The 23,424-nt window shown below is 35.3% G+C and overlaps 1 protein-coding gene across 1 annotated transcript; it reads left to right on the top strand.

The window, feature by feature from the left end:
- The first annotated feature begins 17,891 nt into the window (after positions 1-17,891).
- On the top strand, positions 17,892-23,113 carry LOC133325949 (uncharacterized). The gene is made up of 4 exons (XM_061534641.1): positions 17,892-17,934; positions 22,372-22,634; positions 22,698-22,865; positions 22,940-23,113. Exons 1-4 carry the CDS (start codon positions 17,892-17,894, stop codon positions 23,111-23,113), a joined length of 648 nt encoding a protein of 215 aa, XP_061390625.1.
- The last annotated feature ends 311 nt before the right edge of the window (positions 23,114-23,424 follow it).

The following is a 23,424-nucleotide window of genomic DNA, read 5'->3' on the forward strand; positions in this document are numbered from 1 at the left end:
GTTATTTTAGTGTACCTATCCACCTTGGTACGGTACAGAACACTATGGAACGGTACCATAATGTTTATTTTCGAACGCTGACGGCCACACAAACAAACGAACACTTTGATATTATTATTATTTTTTGCTCACTTGCACTATACGTACCAATAATTATTAATTTTAGGTGGACTGTATATAATTCCAAATGTAATCCGCTGGAATATCCGGTTCGATTGGACCAAATGTTAAGTCCGCACTATAGGGACAATATGTACGGTGGCTTACTATTTAAGCCCGATCACAACAATATGTGTGGCCAGTTGAAAGGTTACAACGAGAGTTAACCAAGTACTAATAACAATGCTTGTTGACATATAGATGCCTTAAGGTGGCGCAAACTCAAAAATGTAAACAAAGGCCGTTGAAATCTGTCAGTCTCATACTATTACAAGGATGTAATAAAGAGGAGTGAACAGATTTCAACGGCTATTGCCTTTCAAATCAAAGGCTAACTATTTAACTATTTTAAATAGCAATTCTTGCTTAAACAGATATAGTCAAGCCAACCTGGTCTTTCTGGTATCGAAACTATATAAAAACGTGCAGTGTAGCTGATTCGAATATATAGTGGCATCAAATCAACCACAAGGAGCAGTTAAACTTTGCAAAATGTTTACTCAACGAAAGTATCTGTTAGTAATTGTCGCATTGGTGTCTTTTGCTTTTGCAAGCGGTGGTCGTTATGAATTCGTTACGGACAATGATCAATTGTTCGATGAGTGCAGCGACAGGCCCGGCACTAATGGTGTTCTACGGGCATTCGATTTCACCGAGTTACGTATGGAGTACAGAGATGGGTATATTGATGTTTATGGAAATTCCACCAACGTATATGAAGCTGCTGAACCCACAGACATCGTACGGGTCCAGTTTCTTGGTACGATGTCTGTGGGTTCAGCACCTTCATATACGTTGGTGGAATTTCCATAAACACCAATACACCCATACAAATGTAAGGAGAATGAAATAAAGAAATTGACCTCTAGTTAACAGGTGAATTGTTTAAATTTCAACGGGGAGACTGGCAGCCAACACCATTTTCCGTCTAAGTAAATGATTTTTGTGCTGCTCAATTTAATCCCACCACGCCTTGGTATCAATTTTGGGGTCGTTACATACACGAAGAAGATTGTCGTTGCATGATTAAGATAATAGCATGGGCAGTGGATCCAAAAACTATGCAATCACGTCCAAATGAGGTGTGTTTCCAAATTGTGGGTTCGTTTTTTAGAGTCCAATAATGTAATAAAAAATATTAAGCATCAATAAAAATAAGAGAAATTTAAATCTGTATATATATCCCAGTATATATGTTACAACCTGAGAAATTGACATTTCGGAGTATTTTAATACGTTTCGTAACCGATTTTTAATTTCTATTCGGCATTATATAATTTATATATTGATACTAAGTAAATAAAAATATCATCTCACAATGTTGGAAAGTGTGGGCGTGTCCTCATTTGGGAAAAGAGCCAATTTTTGAAAATTTATGCTTCGACCATATGCTAAGGAATAGATGGATACTGGTGCCTAAACTGCATAACTATCAGGGATAAAATAGGGCAAACAGGGAGGGAATCTGTCATCCACCCAGCACCTATGAACATGCTGAATAGGTTCATTTGGCTGCCTTGGCTGGCTTAACTCTTTAACTCCGGACATGTGGTGGCGTCAGACATCAATCCTTTTCAAAAACTAAAATCATTTTTAATGAAAGATCCATGGGAACGAACAGCACATAGATAGATTTTGTACATCATGATTGTGTGAGTAGACCGTATAGTAATGACGAGAATTCATGAAAAATATCATTCATTCTTAGCGTGAATTGGACTACTTAGTTTTTGGTAACGCCCATATGTACATGTAACACTATATCGATGCAGCCGAGCATCTCTCATCTCATAGAGAAGTTTTGACTGTATAATTACAGTACTGTGATCAGAATGTTGAGAAATCTCCATGTAATCTTAATTACACTCTCATCTAAATAATCATGTTGTACCTCACCAGTTTTATAGTTTCTTTAAACTAACACTGGCGAGTAGTTAAATTTAAACCATGTTTAGAGACGGCAAGTTTATTTTAATATTCCTCACAATAGTCACTTATACTACGGCACTTGGTGGTCTCTCTACGTCGCATTTTTGAAGGACCATTAACATGGAATTGGATGAAGTCAAAAAATTGATATTTGACCTAAATGTGAACCTACTTAGATCAATTCATAAACATTTTATTCAGAAACCTATACTACAATTTTCATTTGGACAGATATAGAGTCTGGTTTTTTTACAATTGGTGTTAAACGTAGTTTGCTGCATATATATGGAAGCTCCCCGAAATGATTCTTTTTCTATAAATATATTTTGTTCTACAATTGATTCCATTAGAATTCACCAAATTTCTAAAAAAAATCAGATAATTTTGACAACGTATAAATATAAATACAGCAGTATTCGGCCCGGGCCCCCGACCCCTCCACCATAGTATGGAGGGTATATTAATTTTGTTATTCATCGAAATATTCATTTACGACCCAATAAAGTATATATATTCTTGATCAGGGTAAAATTTTAAGACGATATAGCCATGTCCTTCTGTTGTAATCACGCTATCTTTTGAAGGAATTGAGATAGGGTGCTGAAATTCTGTCTGCAGGCAGGTCAAGTTCGAAGATGGGATATATCGGTCCACGTTTAGGCCCATATAAAGGTACCTCCAATTTTCGGTATTTTGCGCTTCTTGGGCGCGTTTTTCTACCAAATTCACTGAAATTTGGTGCATTGGGTTCTTATTGGGTACTAAATGTCTCCACAAAATATTCTAAACATAGGTCCACTTTTGCTGGTACCCCCCATATAACGGTATGTATCAGTATTTTGGGGGTTTTGATAGTAGTTGGAGTTCTTAATAGGCACCAAATCTCTCTATAAAATATTATAAATATAGGTTCATTCATAGCCTCCATATAAGGGTACCCCCAATTTTCGGTATTTTGGGGTTCTTGTTTGTCGTGTTTTTCAACCGAATTCGCTGCAATTTGGTATTTTGTAGTCGTATATGGTAACAAATCTCCCTACCAAAAATTTTTAATATTCGCCACCTTTTTGGGGTCCTCCCCATATAACCCGTTTTTATACCCTCCACCATAGTATGGAGGATATATTAATTTTGTTTTTCCGTTTGTAACTCATTGAAATAATCATTTCCGACCCTATAAAGTATATATATTCTTGATCAGCGTAAAATTTTATGACGATATAGCCATGTCTGTCTGTTGTAATCACTCTAGCGTCTAAACGAATTGAGATAGATCGCCAAAATTTTGCATAGATTCGTCTTTTATCTGCAGGCAGGTCAAGTTCGAATATGGGCTTTATTGGTCCACGTTTAGGCATAGCTCCCATATAGGGGTACCCCCCAATTTTCGGTATTTTAAGGTTCTTGAGCACGTTTTTCAACTGAATTCGCTGACATTTGGTACTTTGAGTTCTTATTGGGTAGCAAATCTCTCCACAGAAAATATAAAAAATATAAATATGGGTCCATATTTTCGGATAGCCCCCATATACGGGTAGCCCCCATTTTGCGGTATTTTAGGGGTTTTGATCGCATTTTTCGACCGAATTCCCTGAAATTTGGTACTTTAAGTTCTTATTGGGTATCAAATCTCCCTACTCAAAATTATAAATATAGTTAATTTTTTTTGGATAGTTCCCATATCATAGTACCCCCAATTGTGGGTACTTTGGGGTTCTTGGGCGCGTTTTTTAACTGGATTCACTGAAATTTGGTACTTTGAGTTCTTATTGAGTAGCAAATTACTCCACAAAAAATTATAAATATAGGCCCACTTTTTCTGGTAGTCCCCATATAACTGTACCCCCAAATTTCCGGTATTTTGGGGGTTCTGATCGTATTTTTTAACCGAATTGAGTGTAATTTAATACTTCGAGTTCTTATTGGGTAGCAAATCTCTTCACTATAAATTATCAATTTTCGGTATTTTGGGGTTCTTGAGCGCGGTTTTCAACCGAATTCGCTGTAATTTGGTATCTTGTAGTCGTATGTGGTAACTAACCCCCCTCCCAAAAATTGTTGATATTCGCCCCTTTTTAGGAGAAGTCCCCATATAATCCCCTTTTTATATTAAAATAGTTATCTGATTTGCTTAGCGTTTTGGGTTTGGTTCTAAGACTCTGTTGTAATAATTTCTCCTGCGGATGATGTCGATATAAAAAATACAAGTTTTCGGTAATTCTTACACGATGCAATCAACATTGGTCCCGCATACAATTTTTTTCTCCAATACCAATTTTCATATTAAAAACAGCAGCTTCCACCAAGCCTCGCGAAATAAAACCTGAGTTCGTTGGAGTGGAACAATGCGTCCATCTTCCAACAAGATCTAGGCTTGGTTAATATAATATACAACGTTTGGTTTAAATAGATTAGTCCGTTCGCATAATTTTTACCATTTTGTGTGTGAGGACCAGAAGGAGAAGAAATTATAAGATGTGTAAATTTTTGATGAAATCCAAATTTTCTGAATCGGTTTTGATCGAGAGAAACATGGGGTCTAGAACCGATATTTCGATGAGGCAGCTTTCATCGCATTAAAGTGTATGCACCCTCTCTAGCCATAAGGCTGAGGACATAAATATCCATTGAAAATTGCTGATATCTGTATTTGGTGTACTTCATGGTCTGCATAATTGCTTTGTAGAAATGTCGGTATAGATCCATTTTTTGGTATGTTCCCTATATTTTCATTTCATGTACCTGTCAGTATACCTACGGTGGAGGGTATCCAAAATTCGGCCCGGCGGAACTTAATGATTTTTTCACTTGTTTATATTAAAATAGATATCTGATTTGTTCCGCGTTTTGGGTTTTGCTCTAAGACTCTGTTGTAATCATTTCACCTGTGGAGGATATCGAGATAAAAAACTAGAACTCAAGGTTCGATAGTGAACTATATATGAACTATAACCCGCATTTAGGCCTAGCCCCCAATATAATGATACCTACTGATGTTCGTTATTTTTAATATTTAGCGTAAAAAAATGTATTCTGTTGCAAAATTTTTTGTTCGAAATAGAGCCCCCATAATAATAACTACAGATTTTCCGTAGCTTCCACCTTAATGTATTTGGTGTACATTATGGTTTACACAATCATTTGTAGAAATGTTTGTATATGTCCACGTTTTGGTAGTTCCCTATATTTTAATTTCAGATACCTGTCAGGCCAGGCCGAACTTAACGCTTTTTCACTTCTTTCTTAATGATTTTAAATTTTTTTATTCCATTAGAATTCTCCAAATTTCTAAAAAAAAAAAACAAAAAATTGACAACGTATAGGGTAAATACAACAGTATTCGGAACGTAAATGATTTGGATGTAAAATTTATTGTTAACTTTGTTCGAAAATTATCGGCATGGCAAAACATAAATTATATATTTAATAAATTTGTTTATTATATACTTCAGTAAAGTGTTATTAATAAATGACAATTACCATGCCTTCTGTTTTGTAAAACCACCAAAAACCAATTGATATGAACTATCTAATATAAACCTTTTTTAATTAATTAAATTTTTTGGTAAGTGTTTAAAATTAATTTCAAGATCCATTATTTATTGAATGATGAGCTGTTAAGGGAACCCCACCCCCCAAATTCTCGATTTTTTATTTTTAAGATTTTAAATGGGCTGGTAAATTAATACCAATGCTTGTTAAGGCTTGTAACTTTGGACATATATATTTGAAATTTTAAAATAGGGGAATAATAATTTACAACAAATATTTGTTGTTGTTTTTTGTTATCAAAGAAAAGTCCTTATTTATGATGGCGGGCATGATAACTCCTCACTGGAAAATCGGAATCCGAAAATTCCAACGGTGCTAGAGTACATGTCTGGCTCTCGTATGAACTAGGATTCCCATAAATGACAAAGCTGCAACTACGGATAAAGGAGCAGCAATCAATATGTAGAAGATTTTTGGACAAAGTATCTAAAAAATTAAAAAAATGTTTCCTTTGCTACTGTAGAACCGATTTCAATCAAATTTGACAGACGTTAGACTACACTATCTTAAGTAAGTTGTGCAAAATTTTGTGCCATTTACTTAAAATCGGAAGAAACTATATAAGGGAGCTCCATCTAAATCTGAACCGAAACTCGACACACATTATGTTATAGTAACTTCAGTATTTTGTCACAATTTTGTGTCAATCGGTCTAACTTTGGGTATTTGTTGCACAATTTACTTTAAATCGAACGAAACTATATATGAGAGATATATTCCAGTATTGAGATTCTTTGAGCATGAGGTCTTTTTTTTCTTTTTTCAAAGAATCTCATTACTGGAATATCAACAAAAAAGGTCGAAAAACACTCAACATAAATATGGGAGATATATCTAAATTTGAACCGATTTTCTCTAATTTGAAAATAAATGAGCTGTGGTAAATGTTATCCAATTCGGATCATAAATGCAATTTAACATGGTAGTAAGACATTAGAATTTTAGAATTTTACAAAAACATGTTGTATATATACGAACCTGACGTTTTAGTTTTTTTTTATCTCGTTAAAATAGATGGCTAAATCGCCATTCTTTGTAGGGTATATATTGACAATTTCGCGTAAAGAATATCCTCCATATACATTGGGTGTTGGTTTAAGTTCGGTTGGCCCGAACTTTGGATACTCTCCATCATATGTACACTGACAGTAACTTAGCATGAAAGTTACAACCCTACGTGGGTAAAAACGCAAAAGAGAAAAAGGCGTTTAAAGTTTAAAAGCCCTTTAGCCGTCACTTGATGTTGACACAATAAATCGCCTATATCTTCAAAAGTTCTTGAGATTTAAACTTGAAATTTTGTAAATTAAAAAAAAAAAATTGACTCCGAGAATGGGGGGGGGGTCCCCTTAATCGGACAAACATCGGACGAAAATGTATGCATATGTGAGATTTATCGAAATCTGAATCGATTTTCCCGAAACTTACCACACATCATTCTAGACTCAAATCAGTACGCTATACCAAATTTCCTACGAATCGGACGAAAATATATATGTGAGCTATATAAATCTGAACCGATTTTCACGAATCTTAACACTAATCGTTCTAGACTTAATTCAGTACGCTTTGCCAAATTTTGTGCAAATCGAATTATATATAGGTACTTTGCTGCACCATTTACCTTAAATCGGATGAAAATATATATGCGAGCTATATCTAAATCAAAACCGATTTTTCCCAATTTCAATAGGTTTCATCCTTGGGCCAAATAAATGATCTGGACATGGACAGACGGACGAACGGACGGACGGACATGCATAAATCGACTAAATAAGTGATTCTATGCATATTCTCAACAGGAACAATGTGTCTATCTCGTTTCCTTTTGCCTTTTACAAACATGTGCACAAAAACATAATACCCTGTACCACAGTGTGGTGAAGGTTATAATAAAATATTTTCAAATAAACTTTAGTTCCGTTCCAGAACGTAATAGAATCTACTAATTTTACAAGTTTTGCAGCTTTTACTCGTACTTGTAAACTTTTTACTCGAGAAATTTGTTATGTTGATTTTGAAATATTATTTTTTTATACCCTTCACCACACTGTGGTACAGGGTATTATGTCTTTGTACATATGTTTGTAACAGTCAAAAATAATCGAGATAGACCCATGGTTCCTTTTGAGAATATGCATAGAATCACTTTCTGAATCGATTTATGCATGTCCGTCCGTCTGTCCATGTTAAATTGTAAACAAAGTACAGGTCGCATTTATGATCCGATTTGGATGAAATTTGGCACAGCTCATTTGTTTGGCCCAAGGACGAACCCTATTGAAATTGGGAAAAATCGGTTCAGATTTAGATATAGCTCCCATATATATTTTTGCCCGATTTACGGACTTTAGACCCTGAAAATCTTTCGATTTGCACGAAATTTGGCATAGCGTACTGAATTGAGCCACGAAAGATGTGTGCCAAGTTTCGTGAAAATCGGTTCAGATTTATATATAGCTCCCATATATAGTTTCGCCCGATTTACGGACTTTAGACCCTGAAAATCTTTCGAAATTTGGCATAGCGTACTGAATTGAGCCACGAAAGATGTGTGCCAAGTTTCGTGAAAATCGGTTCAGATTTAGATATAGCTCCCATATATAGTTTCGGCCGATTTTTGGTAAATGGCGTACCAAAGTCCCTATATATCTTTCGATTTGCACGAAATTTGGCATAGCGCACTGAATTAAGTCTAGAATGATGTGTGCAAAGTTTCGTGAAAATCGGTTCAGATTTAGATATAGCTCCCGTATATATCTTCTTCCGATTTAAGGTAAATGGTGTACCAAAGTCCTTATATATCTTTCGATTTGCATGAAATTTTGCATAACGTACTGAATTGAGGCTAGAATGATGTCTGCCCAGTTTCGCGAAAATCGGTCCAGATTTAGATATAGCTCCCATATATAGTTTCGTCCGATTTCATGTTAATGGTGCCCCAAAGTCCCTATATATCTTTCGATTTGCAGGAAATTTGGCATAACGTACTGAATTGAGCCTAGAATGATGTCTGCCCAGTTTCGAGAAAATCGGCCCAGATTCAGATATAGTTTCGTCCGATTTCATGTAAATGGTGCACCAAAGTCCCTATATATTCTTCGATATATTTGGATAGAGCTTCCATATATATTTTCGCCCGATTTTAAGTAAATTGGACATCAAACTCTTCATGCTAGTCAGGTTGACATCAAATTTTGCACAACGTACAAAATGGAGCATAGAATTACGTAGTTGCGTTTTCTAGAAGTACAGACATAGCCCAACAGATAACCTATTTATATTTGATTGAAGTCGATTTATATAACTTATGGATATATAGGTAGATTCACATTTAGATAAATATCACATATTTTATTTCATCCAATTTCATGTTAATAGTCCTGTTTAATATATCCATAGTGGTGAAGGGTATCATATAGTCGGCCCCGTCCGACTTTACTACTTTCCTTACTGGTTTTCTTTTGAAATATTATTTTGGCATCTTTACTAGATTTGCGTTCCCGCAAATTATTTTATACTCAGAAAGCGATTTTGAAATGTTTCCCTTTAACTAGCTTTACTATTAAAATAATACAGGAACAGACCATTTACTTTTTTCCAACCCTTTTTATATATTGAATACAAATTTAAATTGAGCCCCATTCCCATTTCGGATTAAATTGTACTGCACAGAAATCGGTAAACTTCATATATAGCATTTCCACATTAAATGAAACCTTTTACAAATTAAATGAACCCTTTTCCACATTAAATGAAACCTTTTCCAAATTAAATGAAACCTTTTCCAAATTAAATGAAACCTTTTCCAAATTAAATGAAACCTTTTCCAATTGAAATGAAACCTTTTACAAATAGAATGAAACTTTTTCCAAATTAAATGAAACCTTTATTCTTATCTAAGGAAATATAATATTTGCAGTAATTTTAAACCAATATTTGAAAATTAAATCAAAGAATATTAACAAATATTATAGTATGGCTATGTAATTAACATAAATATTCTTTAATTCGGTGTGATTTCATTTAATATCTTTACTACATAAAACTAAATAAATAGTAATACCAACTGGGGTATTTCTTGACATTTAAATAAATAAATATTTAAGAACAAGAATTGAATACCCGGTCCTAAATGCGAAATACATATTTGACTTAATAAATTGTTGATGATAAGGTAACTGCTTATCTTAATGAATAGAGATGGTATTTACCGGGTATTTACCGGGTAAATACCCAAGGGGTGGGTAAATACCGGGTAAATACCCATTTGCGGGTATTAATTTGGGTATTTACTATATTGACTCGGTAATACCACATCTTACACCTTATTTCCGGGTTTCTGTTATCAAATCGATTTAGAATAGATAGTTTTACGATACTTTAAAGACCCGAAAAATGGGTAAAAACTCATTAACTGCCGAACCACTTGACATAGGCGGCCAAAATTTTGCACACATGTTTCTAATGACAAAGCAAATATAGAAATCCAACATGGGGTCCCTGGGTCCAAGTTTTGATATAGCCCCCATATAAACGTATCTCCCGATTTAAGGTATTTTTTGCCTATTAGACACATTTTACAACCAAATTGGCTGTAATTTGGCACAGAGTGTTCTTGTTGGGTACCAAATGTCCATGCAAAATTTTATGTATAAAGGTCCACGTTTACTGGTAGCCCCCATACAAAGGTACCCCTATTTTGAGTATTTACCCAAAAATTGGGTATAAACTCATTAACTGGCGATCGGGAGGACCGGTTATATGGGGGCTATATCATTAGAAACATGTGTGCAAAATTTTGGCCGCTTATGTCAAGTGGTTCGGCAGTTAGTGAGTTTATACCCAATTTTTGGGTAAATACTCAAAATAGGGGTACCTTTGTATGGGGGCTACCAGTAAACGTGGACCTACATACATAAAATTTTGCATGGACATTTGGTACCCAAAAGAACACCATGTTGGATTTCTATATTTGCTTTGTCATTAGAAACATGTGTGCAAAATTTTGGCCGCCTATGTCAAGTGGTTCGGCAGTTAATGAGTTTTTACCCATTTTTCGGGTAAAAACTCGGGTATTTACCCACGTCTTTAAAGTATCGTAAAACTATCTATTCTAAATCGATTTGATATCAGAAACCCGGAAATAAGGTGTAAGATGTTGTATTACCGAGTCAATATAGTAAATACCCAAATAAATAAACGCAAATGGGTATTTACCCACCCCTTGGGTATTTACCCGGTAAATACCCGGTAAATACCATCTCTATTCATTAAGATAAGCAGTTACCTTATCATCAACAATTTATTAAGTCAAATATGTATTTCGCATTTAGGACCGGGTATTCAATTCTTGTTCTTAAATATTTATTTATTTAAATGTCAAGAAATACCCCAGTTTGTATTACTATTTATTTAGTTTTATATAGTAAAGATATTAAATGAAATCACACCGAATTAAAGAATATTTATGTTAATTACATAGCCATACTATAATATTTGTTAATATTCTTTAATTTAATTTTCAAATATTGGTTTAAAATTACTGCAAATATTATATTTCCTTAGATAAGAATAAAGGTTTCATTTAATTTGGAAAAAGTTTCATTCTATTTGTAAAAGGTTTCATTTCAATTGGAAAAGGTTTCATTTAATTTGGAAAAGGTTTCATTTAATTTGGAAAAGGTTTCATTTAATTTGGAAAAGGTTTCATTTAATTTGGAAAAGGGTTCATTTAATTTGTAAAAGGTTTCATTTAATGTGGAAATGCTATAGATGGGTGTTGGCTGCCAACTTCCTCGCTGGAACTTAAAAATTTCACCACTTCCCTGTAAGACATACGAAATAATAGGGTTTTATGCTTGTTTCTTTTATTCTCCCTTATCAGGAAATTTCATACTTCAACGATGTCTGTGGGTTCAACTCCTTCCCATATATTGGTGGTATTCCCGCTAACATCAACAGAACATTCCCTAAATTCCAAATGCAATTCTGAAAAGTCGAATGCACTTTGAATACCCTTTGTTGCTGGTTTGTCCGGACAATCAGCGAAAACTGAATCATTTTCCGCAATAAATTCATAGCGATCACCCGTTACCGAAAAGGGAATCAGGGAAATAACGAATATTATTAAATAGTTGTACCGTTCGAACATTTCATTACAAAACTGATTAATTAACTGTGTAGGGGCCACAGTTTTTTGCAACGTTTATATGCGCTTGTTTGGATTTACACATGTTTTCGACGATAACATGTTGACTATCTCGTTAATTTCCATTTGAGTAATTAATTATATTCTGATACAGACGATTAAAGTTGTTCATATATTAATAAATCTATTACGATCAATGAGTGTGAGGTGGAAGCTACATATGTATATAAAATGTGTCATTCCTCTGTTGAAATCACAACTTAATATAGAGCTTACAATTGTTGCATTGTAAATGGTGTATATCAGTCCAGTATCAGTATTTGTATAGCCCATGAAATCGTTCCTTTCTTTATTTATATTATAAAAGTATATTAACATATTTGTCATATATTTTCAATTTATTATTGAGTAAATAATAAAGCTTTTTATAAAAAGAAAGTAGAAAAATAATAACTAATGTTTTGTAGCTTCTGAACAAGCTTCTACAAAATAGAAACCAGTAAGGAAAGTAGCAAAGTCGGACTGGGCCGACTATATCATACCCTTCACCACTTTGGTTATATTCTACATACGTATCCGAAAAGACGGCGCCTTTTTGAAGGAATTTTGACATGAAATGGAACGAACTTAAATGTGTGATTTTTATGTCTTTCTGGAACATATGATAAATTTAATTTCATTTGGGCTTGTTTAGAGTCGTTTGCGCACAGTGAGACAGATTTGTGTAAATCGATTTAAAGCAAACTTGATACACGCTATTCGGTATGCAGCACTGTTTAGAATTTAATCTCAATCGAGACCTATTGATTATTTGGTGTACAATTAACATAAATAAGTCGAAATTATATATGGAAGCTACGATATATCTATATCTGAACCGATTTGAAGCAAACTTGCCAGAGATTAATTAATCTTTGGTACTCCATTTACCTAAAATCGGACGAAAATATATATGGGAGCTATATCTAAATATGAACCGATTTTTCCCAATTTCAATAGGGTTCGTCCTTGGGTCAAATAAGTAACTTATGCCAAATTTCATCCAAATCGGATAATAAATGCGTCCTGTACTTTGTTTACAATTTAACATGGACAGACGGACGGACGGACATACATAAATCGACTCAGAAAGTGATTCTATGCATATTGTCAAAAGGAATCATGGGTCCACTTCAATTATTTTTGCCTATTACAAACATATGCACAAAGACATAATACCCTGTACCTCAGTGTGGTGAAGGGTATAATTAATTAAAATCTATTTATTTTTGGTCTATTTGTTTACCTTTTTCATCCATCAATTGAAACCGGTGGGTTTCAATTGTCAATTCCTTTGCATATATGTCAAATAAATCCTCATAAAGTAGGTTAAACCAGTAAAAAGTTCTAATGTATATGCCGTTTAAGGTGTAAAGTTTGCCAGCCGAACTTTGGATATCCTCCATCATAGGAAACATATGACATATAAATATAGGAAACATATGACATATAATATAATGACATATAACGACAATTCTACCAATCGATTTTTGTAAACCATAATGTACACCAAATACCAATTTCAGCAATTTTATTGGTGATTTTTCATAAAATCTCAAAACCCCAAAACGTGGACCGTTATTGATATCGCATTTTTGGGGTGGAGAATGTGTATAAAATCCTCAAAATACTGCACTTTACAGGGTAAAGTTATATGTAGGACTATGCCCAATGTTTGATCAATATTGATTACATCGTTTAGAAATTACCGAACATTTGGAGTTATCATTATATGAGAGGATATGCCTAATTTAGGACCGATATAGCTCAATTTCGAACATTAACATTTTCGTTTTGTATCACAATACTTTCCTTCACCCTAATTATTAAATGGGTAAATATTTTTATATAGGGTCAAGGCCTAAATGCGGGCCCATATAGGATATTCTCTAATCTGGTGTTCTAGATTTTTATCTCGATATCCTCAGAAGGTAGAATGATTACAACAGATGGCTAAAACGATTAAATCGTCTTAGATTTCCATAGGTTGTATACGGAGACAACCCTCAAACGCGGAACAAATCAGTTAACACGTTATATGGGGGCTACCATAAATAGTGGGCTGATATTTATAATTTTACATGGAAACATTTGGTACCTAATACAAATCCAATGTGCCGAATTTTGAAGGGGCATAGGGAATACAGAAAATTGAAGGGGCACCCTTATATGGGGGTTATGCCTTAACGTGAACTGATATAGCTCATCTTCTATCTTGGCCTGCCTGCATACAAAATACAATCAAATTCCTTCAGAATATATCGTTATTACAACAGACCGTCCGTCCGGTCTGTTGTAATCCCGCTATATTTATTTTTCAGAAAATCTTAATTTTTTATTAGGAATTCGGACAGATTTCTCTCAGAAACAACCAAACCAAATTTCGCTCGAATTTCTGAACGACGGTTCAGATATTGCTCCCACGACGATTTATACATGTGCGCCCGACTGTTGTAATAACTCTAGCCTAACGAATTGATCGCCAAAATTTGGCATAGAGTTGTCTTATGTCTGCAGTCAGGTCCGTAATGGTATATTCTGGTCCGTAATGGTATCTTCTGAAGAAATTTAAATAAGGTGCTGAAATTTTGCATAGGGTTGTCTTTTGCCTGCAAGCAGGTCAAGTTCAAAAATCGACTATATCGGTCCACGTTTATGCATAGCCCCCATATGAAGGTACCGCCCAATTTTCGATATTTTGAGCGCGCTTTTCAACCAAATTCACTGAAGTTTGGTACATTGGGTTCTTTTTGGGTACCAAAAAAAAAAAAGTTATAAATATCGGTCTACTTTTTCTGGTAGCCCCGAACACCCCCCCCCCCCATTACGGTACCCCCCAATTTACTGTATTTTGGGGGTTTTAAACGCCTTTTTAAACCGAATTCGCTGAAATTTGGTACAATGGGTTCTCATTGTGTACCAAATTTCTCCACCGAAAATTATAAATATCGGTCTATTTTTTTCGGGTTGCCCCCGGTATTTTTGGGTTTCTTGAGCGCGTTTTTCAACCGAATACGCTGATATTTGGTACATTGGGTTCTTTTTGGGTACCAAATGTCACCACTACAAATTATAAATATTGGTCCACTTTTTCTGGCAGCCCCCATATTCGTTGAAATTTGGTACAATGGGTTCTTATTGGATACCAAATTTCTTCACTAAAAGTTATAAATATAGGCCCATTTTTTCCTGCCAAAAATTATTAATATTCGCCCCCTTTTAGGGGTATTTCCCATATTACCGCCTTTTTATATTAAAATAGTTAGTTTTCTCCAAAAGTCCTGGCCCTCTTTTTTCTACGAAAAATCTAAACATTTCTTAACAAATTTCTATTGGGCATTTGAAACAATTTTCCAAACATCTCCCCATATAGAGGGGGAGATGCCTAAGATGACAGCCGAACTTAACGATTTTTCTCTTCTTTCACATTAAAGAAGATACTGCTTCCACCCACAATATTACCAAATATATATAAAAAAGCTATTTCACCATGAGGTGGAAGGTATATTAAATATATCATCCCGTTTGCAACATATGGATCAGACGACCCTCTTATTATTCAATCGAAGTCACTGTAATTTACGTCCATGCTTATTGGACATAGCCAATACATAGTTACAATACATAATTAGTCTCATCTTCTATGTGGCAGTCCAGGTGTTACGAAGGTAACCATAATCTTTGCAGAAAATTACCAATATAGGTTCATTCGAATTTCTCCGAAGACATCAGGCAACAAAATTGTGCTGTGTCACTCAGATTTGACCTGCTACGTTGATTAAGGCGATCGGTCGCCGTACAATGGTGGGCAATTTGGGCAATATCTTCCACGAATAACTTTCGTTTGCATTTGACTTGACCATTAAAGCTTTGTTGAGACATAATCAAAATGTGCGGCATCTAACAAACAACAAACATTGAACTTGCTTTATTACATTTATTTTTATAACAAAAAAATTTTACATATTTTTTCGATTAACTATTTAACCTTTACATATTCTCCCACTATTTGAAAACATACTTCAGCCGAACGTCGTCGTAATGTTTTTGATTCTAAGGCCCATGTTCTTACCTTTAGTTTCCAGCGACCCTCCATGTTGTTGGAAAATTCAAAGATGGTATCTACAGTAAAATTATAGTAGTGATAGACTTGCTGTAAGGGAAATATACACACACAACAATAAATCTGAACCAATTAAATATAAATGAAATCGAAATTACCCCATATACAGTGACACATTTGCGATCCTCTTCATGTATATATTGTGTCCATACTTGAAACCAAACCGATCGGGGTTTAAATTGTTCCGCACAAAAATCCTTTACACTAAACGAAATGGGTGTTAACTGCCAGGTTCCACGTTGGAATCTATAAAATTCACCTGTGACCTGCAGACAACTTCATTAGTTCCATTAATGTTTCTGTTCCGCCCCTAGCCATTATAGCTTACCATAACAATATCTGTTGGTTCCAATTCCTTCCATATGTTGGTTGTATTTCCGCTAACATCAATACTACCTCCTTCTCGATATTCCAAATGCAATCCGCTCAAATCGAAAGCATGGAAAACACTTTTAGCGCCGGGCATATCGGAACACTCCTCAAAAACGTCATCATTCTCGATAATGAATTCATAACGACCCGCTTCTACCGTCGATTTTATTACAAAAATGCCAAATATTATCAAATAATTCCGCTGTTTCCGCAGCATTTTGTTCGAGATGCAATAAATTTCCCAACTGCATTGTTGAATTTCACGCGAGCTATTTATTCATTCCGACGATATCTGTAGTATGCGAACATGTGAATGTGTGTTCGGATAAACCTGTGTCGCAGCGATAACATGCCGATTATCCCTAATCCGATGTTAGTCCAATTAAATAATTATATTGTGATACAAATATTTTTTGAACAACAAATTGATAAATGAGTGAGTGTGTGATTCGATTACGTACTAAAATTTTCCAATTAACAAATTTAGAACACAGGTTAACAAGCTGAGGGGAAAATGTGAAAATGTAAGACCGCTTGACCCACGAAACTTAGCACATATCATTATAGACTCAATTCAGTACGCTACGACTTAATTCAGTGCGTTATGCCAAATTTCGTGCAAATCGGAAGATATATAGTGACTATGGTTCACCATTTACATTAAATCGGATGATATATATATATATATATATATCTATATAGGGTTCGTCCTTATGCCAAATAAATGAGCTGTGCCAAATTGTATCCAATTCGGATCATAAATGTGACCTGTACTTTGTTTACACTTCAACATCAAGAGACGAACGGATGGTCGGACATGCGTAAATCGATTCAGAAAGTGATTCTATGCATATTCTCAAAAGGAACCATGGGTCTATATCGATTCCTTTTGCCTGTTACAAACATATGCACAAAGACATAATACCCAGTACTAGTGTGGTAAAGGGTATAATAATGCGGAATGAGTCAGACCGAATGTCTGAAACGAGAGAAGTCACATCATGTGAAATACTGATACAAGATAGATACTCATTTCCCAGGTTTGCTAAGATGTGAATACCGTCAGCATCGAGTGTTATGACATTCAACTTCTAGCAACTGTGGATACGGATCTCATTGGCAAGGTGGGTAGCAGAAACAAGATCCGCTGGGCAATCAACACTTTCAAAGTATATAAAACACATGGGCCAGATGGTGTAACACTGGCGATGATTCAATTTGCCCCACTACGTATATATCAGATCCATACGGCGTGTCTGACTCCTTCGTGTGTGACCGGTCTATGGAATGTAAGTAAAAATTACTTACATTCCCAAATCGTCAAAACCTAACCATTCTGCACCAAAGGAGTACAGACCCATTAGTCCTTTCATCCTTTCTCCTCAAGAATCTCGAAACACGGATCGATATGGAGTTTAGAAGTCATGTAAACACCACCTTCTTTGTCAATTCTCAAGTTTAACAAACAAAGGCAGAACTGGTAAATTTCACTAGGAAGCATAAGCTCGGCGTCATTGTTCCACGAGCACTGGATGCAAAAATACCTTGGCACAATCTTGAATTACAATGGAAAAGGAAAGCCGAGGAGAGGGCGAAGAAAATTCCACAGGTGGCTAAAACCTTCGACTACACACTGGTTGTATAACACCTTACCATCCTATCTTATGAATTTTTTGTCTGCTGCTACAAAGAGCAATCTCGATTCTCGTAACCCAAGCTGCTCTGAAAGCAATACTTGACATAAGGCCTCTAGGTCTCAGTGTAAGGCAGCACGTAGTGCCCTAAGGCTGCATAAACAGAATCTTTTGCGAAATTGTGCATATGGGCATGGTTGTATTCTGAACGAGCCATGTATCACATTAAACCAACGTGGCAAACTCAACGACTATATATCATCAGTCCTGAGATTTGACGATGTAGATGTCGCTATCCCCAGTAGAGAGGACTGTAAACGTAGTAACGCTACTTTGGACGGCCTGGCTTTTTATATAGACGGATTCAAGATGAAAGAAGATTTTGGGGGCTGGCGTCTACTGTGAAAGGCTATGCCTTGAGCTTATCTACAAGCAGCACTTAAAGCCAACAAATCCTGTAATATCAAGTCTGAGGTCGTCATCGTCTGTAGATCAGTTTTGGAAACACTTACTAACAGCTATCGGCTGTGTTGGGTACCATGACACTGTGACTTCATTTGTAGTAAAAAATCAGACGAATTAGCTAGACGAGGATCTCAATCTACAGATCTAGCAATCGATGACACAATCAAACCATCCTGCTGTCAACATTTCCGGAATTTTGATGCGTTCTTTAATGAACGACACTCAAACTTTCTATCTCCAGAACTCTCCATCATTCTTTTTGGATGATCACAATGGACTGTGAGGTCTCCGAGTGATGCAGTCACTGTTAGTAACTGCACATACCTGAACCGAACTTCTGCTTATCGTTCAGGACCTTCATAAACGGCAGGCTATGTCATTGGTAGGACGATTGGGTTAAAAACGTGGCCAAACTCCACAAAAAACCGGATAAAGGGGTTATGGTTATATGGGGGATATCTCTATAAAAGTGTACCAATATCGATAATTGTTGATGGGATATTTGCTACCTAATATGTCAACTGTAAGTCAATTCGTTTAAAAAACATGCTAAATATCCCAAAAACACTGAATATTCAATGCCCCGTTACATGGTGGCTATACCAATATGAAATATATACATTATGGGGTCTCCAGTGAATATTTGGAACTGAGAGATTGCTTACATATCGTTCGGCTCACGCCAATCAATTTTTGGGCGAGAAACGAGCCTCAGCTAAGATTGTTCCAAAATTGCTAAATTTTGTGCAAAAAAACGTCGTATGGACATGACTCAGGAGCTGTTGAACATCGTCAAGGACGATCCAGAAACGCATAGAATTGTAGAAACACCAATCGTGAATTATGTACAGCTCAACAATTGAAGCTTTTGGCGCAACACCAAGCAGTATTTACCGGACATGGTTGGCCTGACCTTTTTCTCTTTTCAAAACTTAAGACATCGAACAAATAGGATCTGTTGGCTGGAATTGGAGAGGAAAACAGGGTGAGGGGGATTATATTCAAATGTTTACTATCTTTATTGATGAATAAATAAATACGCTATGAAAAAATAATTATATAACGATAATACCCCGTCAATGTTCTTTTCCGGTTTTATTTTAATGCTTATGCCGTCAGAAGCTAGATTAACCCTCGTTTATGTCAATTTACTGACTTTAATATAAGCCAAAAAGTATGCATCATAACACGAAATTTGTTTTGTTTCACAACACATTTAAAACAGTGTTAATAAACATAGAAAAACTTCAAAAGCTCGACCATTATGTTTGAAAAACAAAATTCGTATTTATGTCCTTAATGACAGGACTCGACTGTATAATCTGCATATGCAATGATCCCTATGATGTCAAGAAGATTTTAAATAGGTCCGGAGATATCACCTGACCCGGGGGAACTCCGTGTCACACTTCTAAGTTTGAACTTCTAATCCGGAACTCTATCAACGACTGTGGTATACACATGCATTAAAGATTATCCAACATTTCAAACTTGACCAGAGGTAAGTGATCTCAAACAGTATGGCATGATTGGCGGTATCAAATGCTTTTGATAGGGCAAGAGCTACCAGCACTGTTTTGGTTGACCCCGGCTCATTCAGTATCTGCGGGGCAAGAATGACGTAGTTCATCGCGCTCATTTGCGAGACGGACTGCCTATGTTGGGAATTTAGTTGGTAGCAGATTGAGTTGCTATATTCCGACGAATTATATATCGTCGTCGACGAAGACATTTCACCGACACCGACCTGTGATGAAAGATGTAAAGGCAAACGGAACAGAAACTCTGGATATGCTGCTCCCAGAAATTCAATTTTATTTAACTTGGTGGTTTCAGTTAAAACCCCTTGAGGAATGGAGCGAGATGCATGTATGAACACAACTAATACCGACATTACAATTACATAAAAATCTCCGTTAAGATATTTTCGAAAAATTTCCTAGAACTCCAAAAATCATTTAAATATAATTGAAATTGATACTAACATTTTCGCAACCAAACATCTGTTGTTGATTTCAAAGAACATTTTAAATAACTTGACAACACACAAGTAAATGACAAAACAAGAGAGGGACAGACAGAGATTTTGGCATAGCATTTCCAGAGGAATTATGTGTTCTAAGCATCGAAGTACCTTAGTTTCGTGTTTTTTGTTCCTTCGTGTGTGTAATGCTGACTAAACAAAACCACATCAGTTGAGTAGACTGTCAACACAATATATTCATCCTGCTGGTGCCAGCAGGTACGAAACTCATATTAGGAAAAATTACAACAACGAAACTACTGGGTTTTAAGTGGCTTTAAAATATGGCAATTGGTAGTTATTGTACTCGTTTTTCAAAAACAAGTTGTAAACAGTAGAATATTTGTACCCTACACAACTATGTTGTCAGGGTATTATAGCTTTGTGCAGCACCAAGAGTTTGTAACGCCGCGAAATATTGGTCCTAGACCCACCTTTAAGTATACCGAACGTCATATCTCGACTAGCTGAGTCGATCTAGACATGTGTGTCCGTCCGTCCGTCTGTCTATTATAATTTGTAAACACGATACAGGCCACAGTTATAGACCAATCTTCACGAAATTTTGCATGTAGGATGGGTTCTGGTCAGGGGATGAAATGGACCAAAAACTAAACTAAATTTTTGTCTGATTTTTTGGTCGTCCTAGAGGCCGCAATTACGGCCCAAACATCGCGAATTTTTACATGGAGAATGAGATCGGGCCAAAGCGGGTCAAATGGACTCTGACTTTTGTGTGAAAAATGACAAAATTTGTATTCTATGGCGTATATATTTGCTCCTGAAGGACATAGACCCGAGAAGTTGATTGTATATCCAAGAGGAGTGGATGGCCTTTAAATTGATACCAATTACATTGAAGTATGTACTCGGATGTGGGAGTTACACTTAAATATTTACAGGTGTTTACGTACTCATATATTATTTAGTTACACATTACCACACTAGAAGCAGAAATATAGCCCGGATCGCTTTAAAATTTTCCATGAGGATCTAGGTATGGTCAAGGATAACGCCTATAATTTTCGGTGATGATCAGATCAAAATATTGGGATGCAGTGGACCGAAAACTTATTTTTTGTGTTTTTTTCGGGTTGATTGGAAGCCGAACATCACAACACAACCCACGGTGAAGGGAATATTGACAAGTAATTAGAAAGGGTGTACTGAATATTAGTAATATTTTTTGACCTCTAGTCGGTCAAGAGGGTGCAAATATCGTGAAATATTTTCCACGTTCAGAATGTAGAACCACAGAAAGTTAGATTTTCGTGCAAGTTGTGTAGGGTTTTTTCTTACAAAAGAGTTTCAGCACCCTATCTCAATTCCTTTATGTGAAGTTTATTATAATTTATACAATAGAGTATCATTTTTCGACCCCATTCATGTAATTAAAAAATTCTATTTTTCGTCTATAACTCAGTTTATCTTCAGACTCGTGAGGAAACCGAAGGATACAGGTGACAAAGTACTTTTTGATAGCAATACCAATTTACACCACATTGCGATGGGTGTAGAAGTAAATTCAAAATTTCCATTTTTAAAATTTTCAAGTCAATTAAAACAACACAACAAATGTTCGTACGTCAACTTGTCAAATTATCTAATAAAATTGTTGGATTGGTTGGTGAGAAACGTATATTATCCTATTATAATATTAATTATTATGCCAGAAATAAATGTAGTAGTCCTCGCATTGCAATGGAATAATAAAAAATGCAACAAACTGTAAACAAACAGATTAGAAAACATTGTATGAATTTGGTTACGCCCATTAACATTTTTGTCTTAATTTTTAAAAATAATTATTTATTTAATTATATACAAATATTGTTTAGATTTAAAACATATAACATTTGAACTCTGCTCGATCGTATAAATATCACGCTACAAACCTCTCTAAAATTCATAATAAAAATTTCAGGTGAAATGTTTGATCCGCGCACGTCGTATTTTCTTCTACTCCTCCTGACATGGCTGCTGTCCGTGGCAAAGGCCGGTCGTTATGAATACATCGTTGAAAATGATGCAGTTTTCGATAAATGCCCCGAATTGGAGAACAATAATGGCATTGACGATTTAATGGATATGAGTGGTGTAAATTTCGAATATTTTGAAGGGAAAATTTATGTAACAGGAAATGCATCGCTCGTATGGGAAGGTGTGGAATCCACAGATATTGTTACAGTAAGAATGTGGTCTGGAAAAAGAAAGCCTGACAAAAATTGTAATGTATTTCTAATACAACAGGGTTACGGTGAACTTCTGAAATTTCAACGTGGTTACTGGCAGCCTACACCAATTTACATGTCTACGAAAGATTTCTGTTCCATTCAATTTAATAAAGCATCCGTGTGGTATCAAATGTGGACCCGATATATACCTGAAGATGAACGTAAATGTATTAATAATTATGGTGTAAGTTGGTAAAGTGGATCTTGGGATGGTTTTTCTTTGGTTAATTTGATAATCTATTACTATTGATTTTGTAGCATATCTATCACTATGAAAATTTTAATGTGAACACTGTTCTGGAGTTTGCCTACAATATGGAAGGTCGTTACAAACTATTGGCACGATTTCAAGCAGTCGATCCAGAAACCAAAGAACAACGACCGAAAGAAATATGTTTTCAAATATTTGGAGAATTTGTTAAGGTGAAATGAAATTTAATGGTTGAATTGAACAACACACATATTTTAATAAATTAGAGAAACGAGTGTGAATTGAAATTCAAAATTGTTGCCAAAATTAAAAAATATAGAATATGGATTATATAAATAAATCTGAATTTAGTGTGAAAAATTAGAAAATAATGATTAAAATTGTGTATAAATATAAATACCGTAAATTAAAAAAAAAATCAAGTGAAAAAGCGTTAAGTTCGGCCGGGCCGAACTTTGGATACCCTCCACCATAGATATACTGACAGGTACTAGAAATGAAAATATAGGGAACATACCAAAAAGTGGATTAT

This window comes from Musca vetustissima, unplaced genomic scaffold (assembly GCF_032173495.1).
Source record: "Musca vetustissima isolate MV318-11 ecotype Yass unplaced genomic scaffold, APGP_CSIRO_Mvet_v1 utg39022, whole genome shotgun sequence".
Classification (NCBI taxonomy): Eukaryota; Metazoa; Arthropoda; class Insecta; order Diptera; family Muscidae; genus Musca; species Musca vetustissima.

What these genes read in the sequence shown, in the direction of transcription:
- LOC133325949 (XM_061534641.1), top strand. Translation starts at nt 17,892, where the DNA reads ATGGAAAAGGAAAGCCGAGGAGAGGGCGAAGAAAATTCCACAG. An exon ending in GGGCGAAGAAAATTCCACAG is followed by an intron (nt 17,935 to 22,371) that starts GTGGCTAAAACC and finishes TAAAAATTTCAG; the next exon opens with GTGAAATGTTTGATCCGCGC. An exon ending in AATGTATTAATAATTATGGT is followed by an intron (nt 22,866 to 22,939) that starts GTAAGTTGGTAA and finishes TTGATTTTGTAG; the next exon opens with CATATCTATCACTATGAAAA.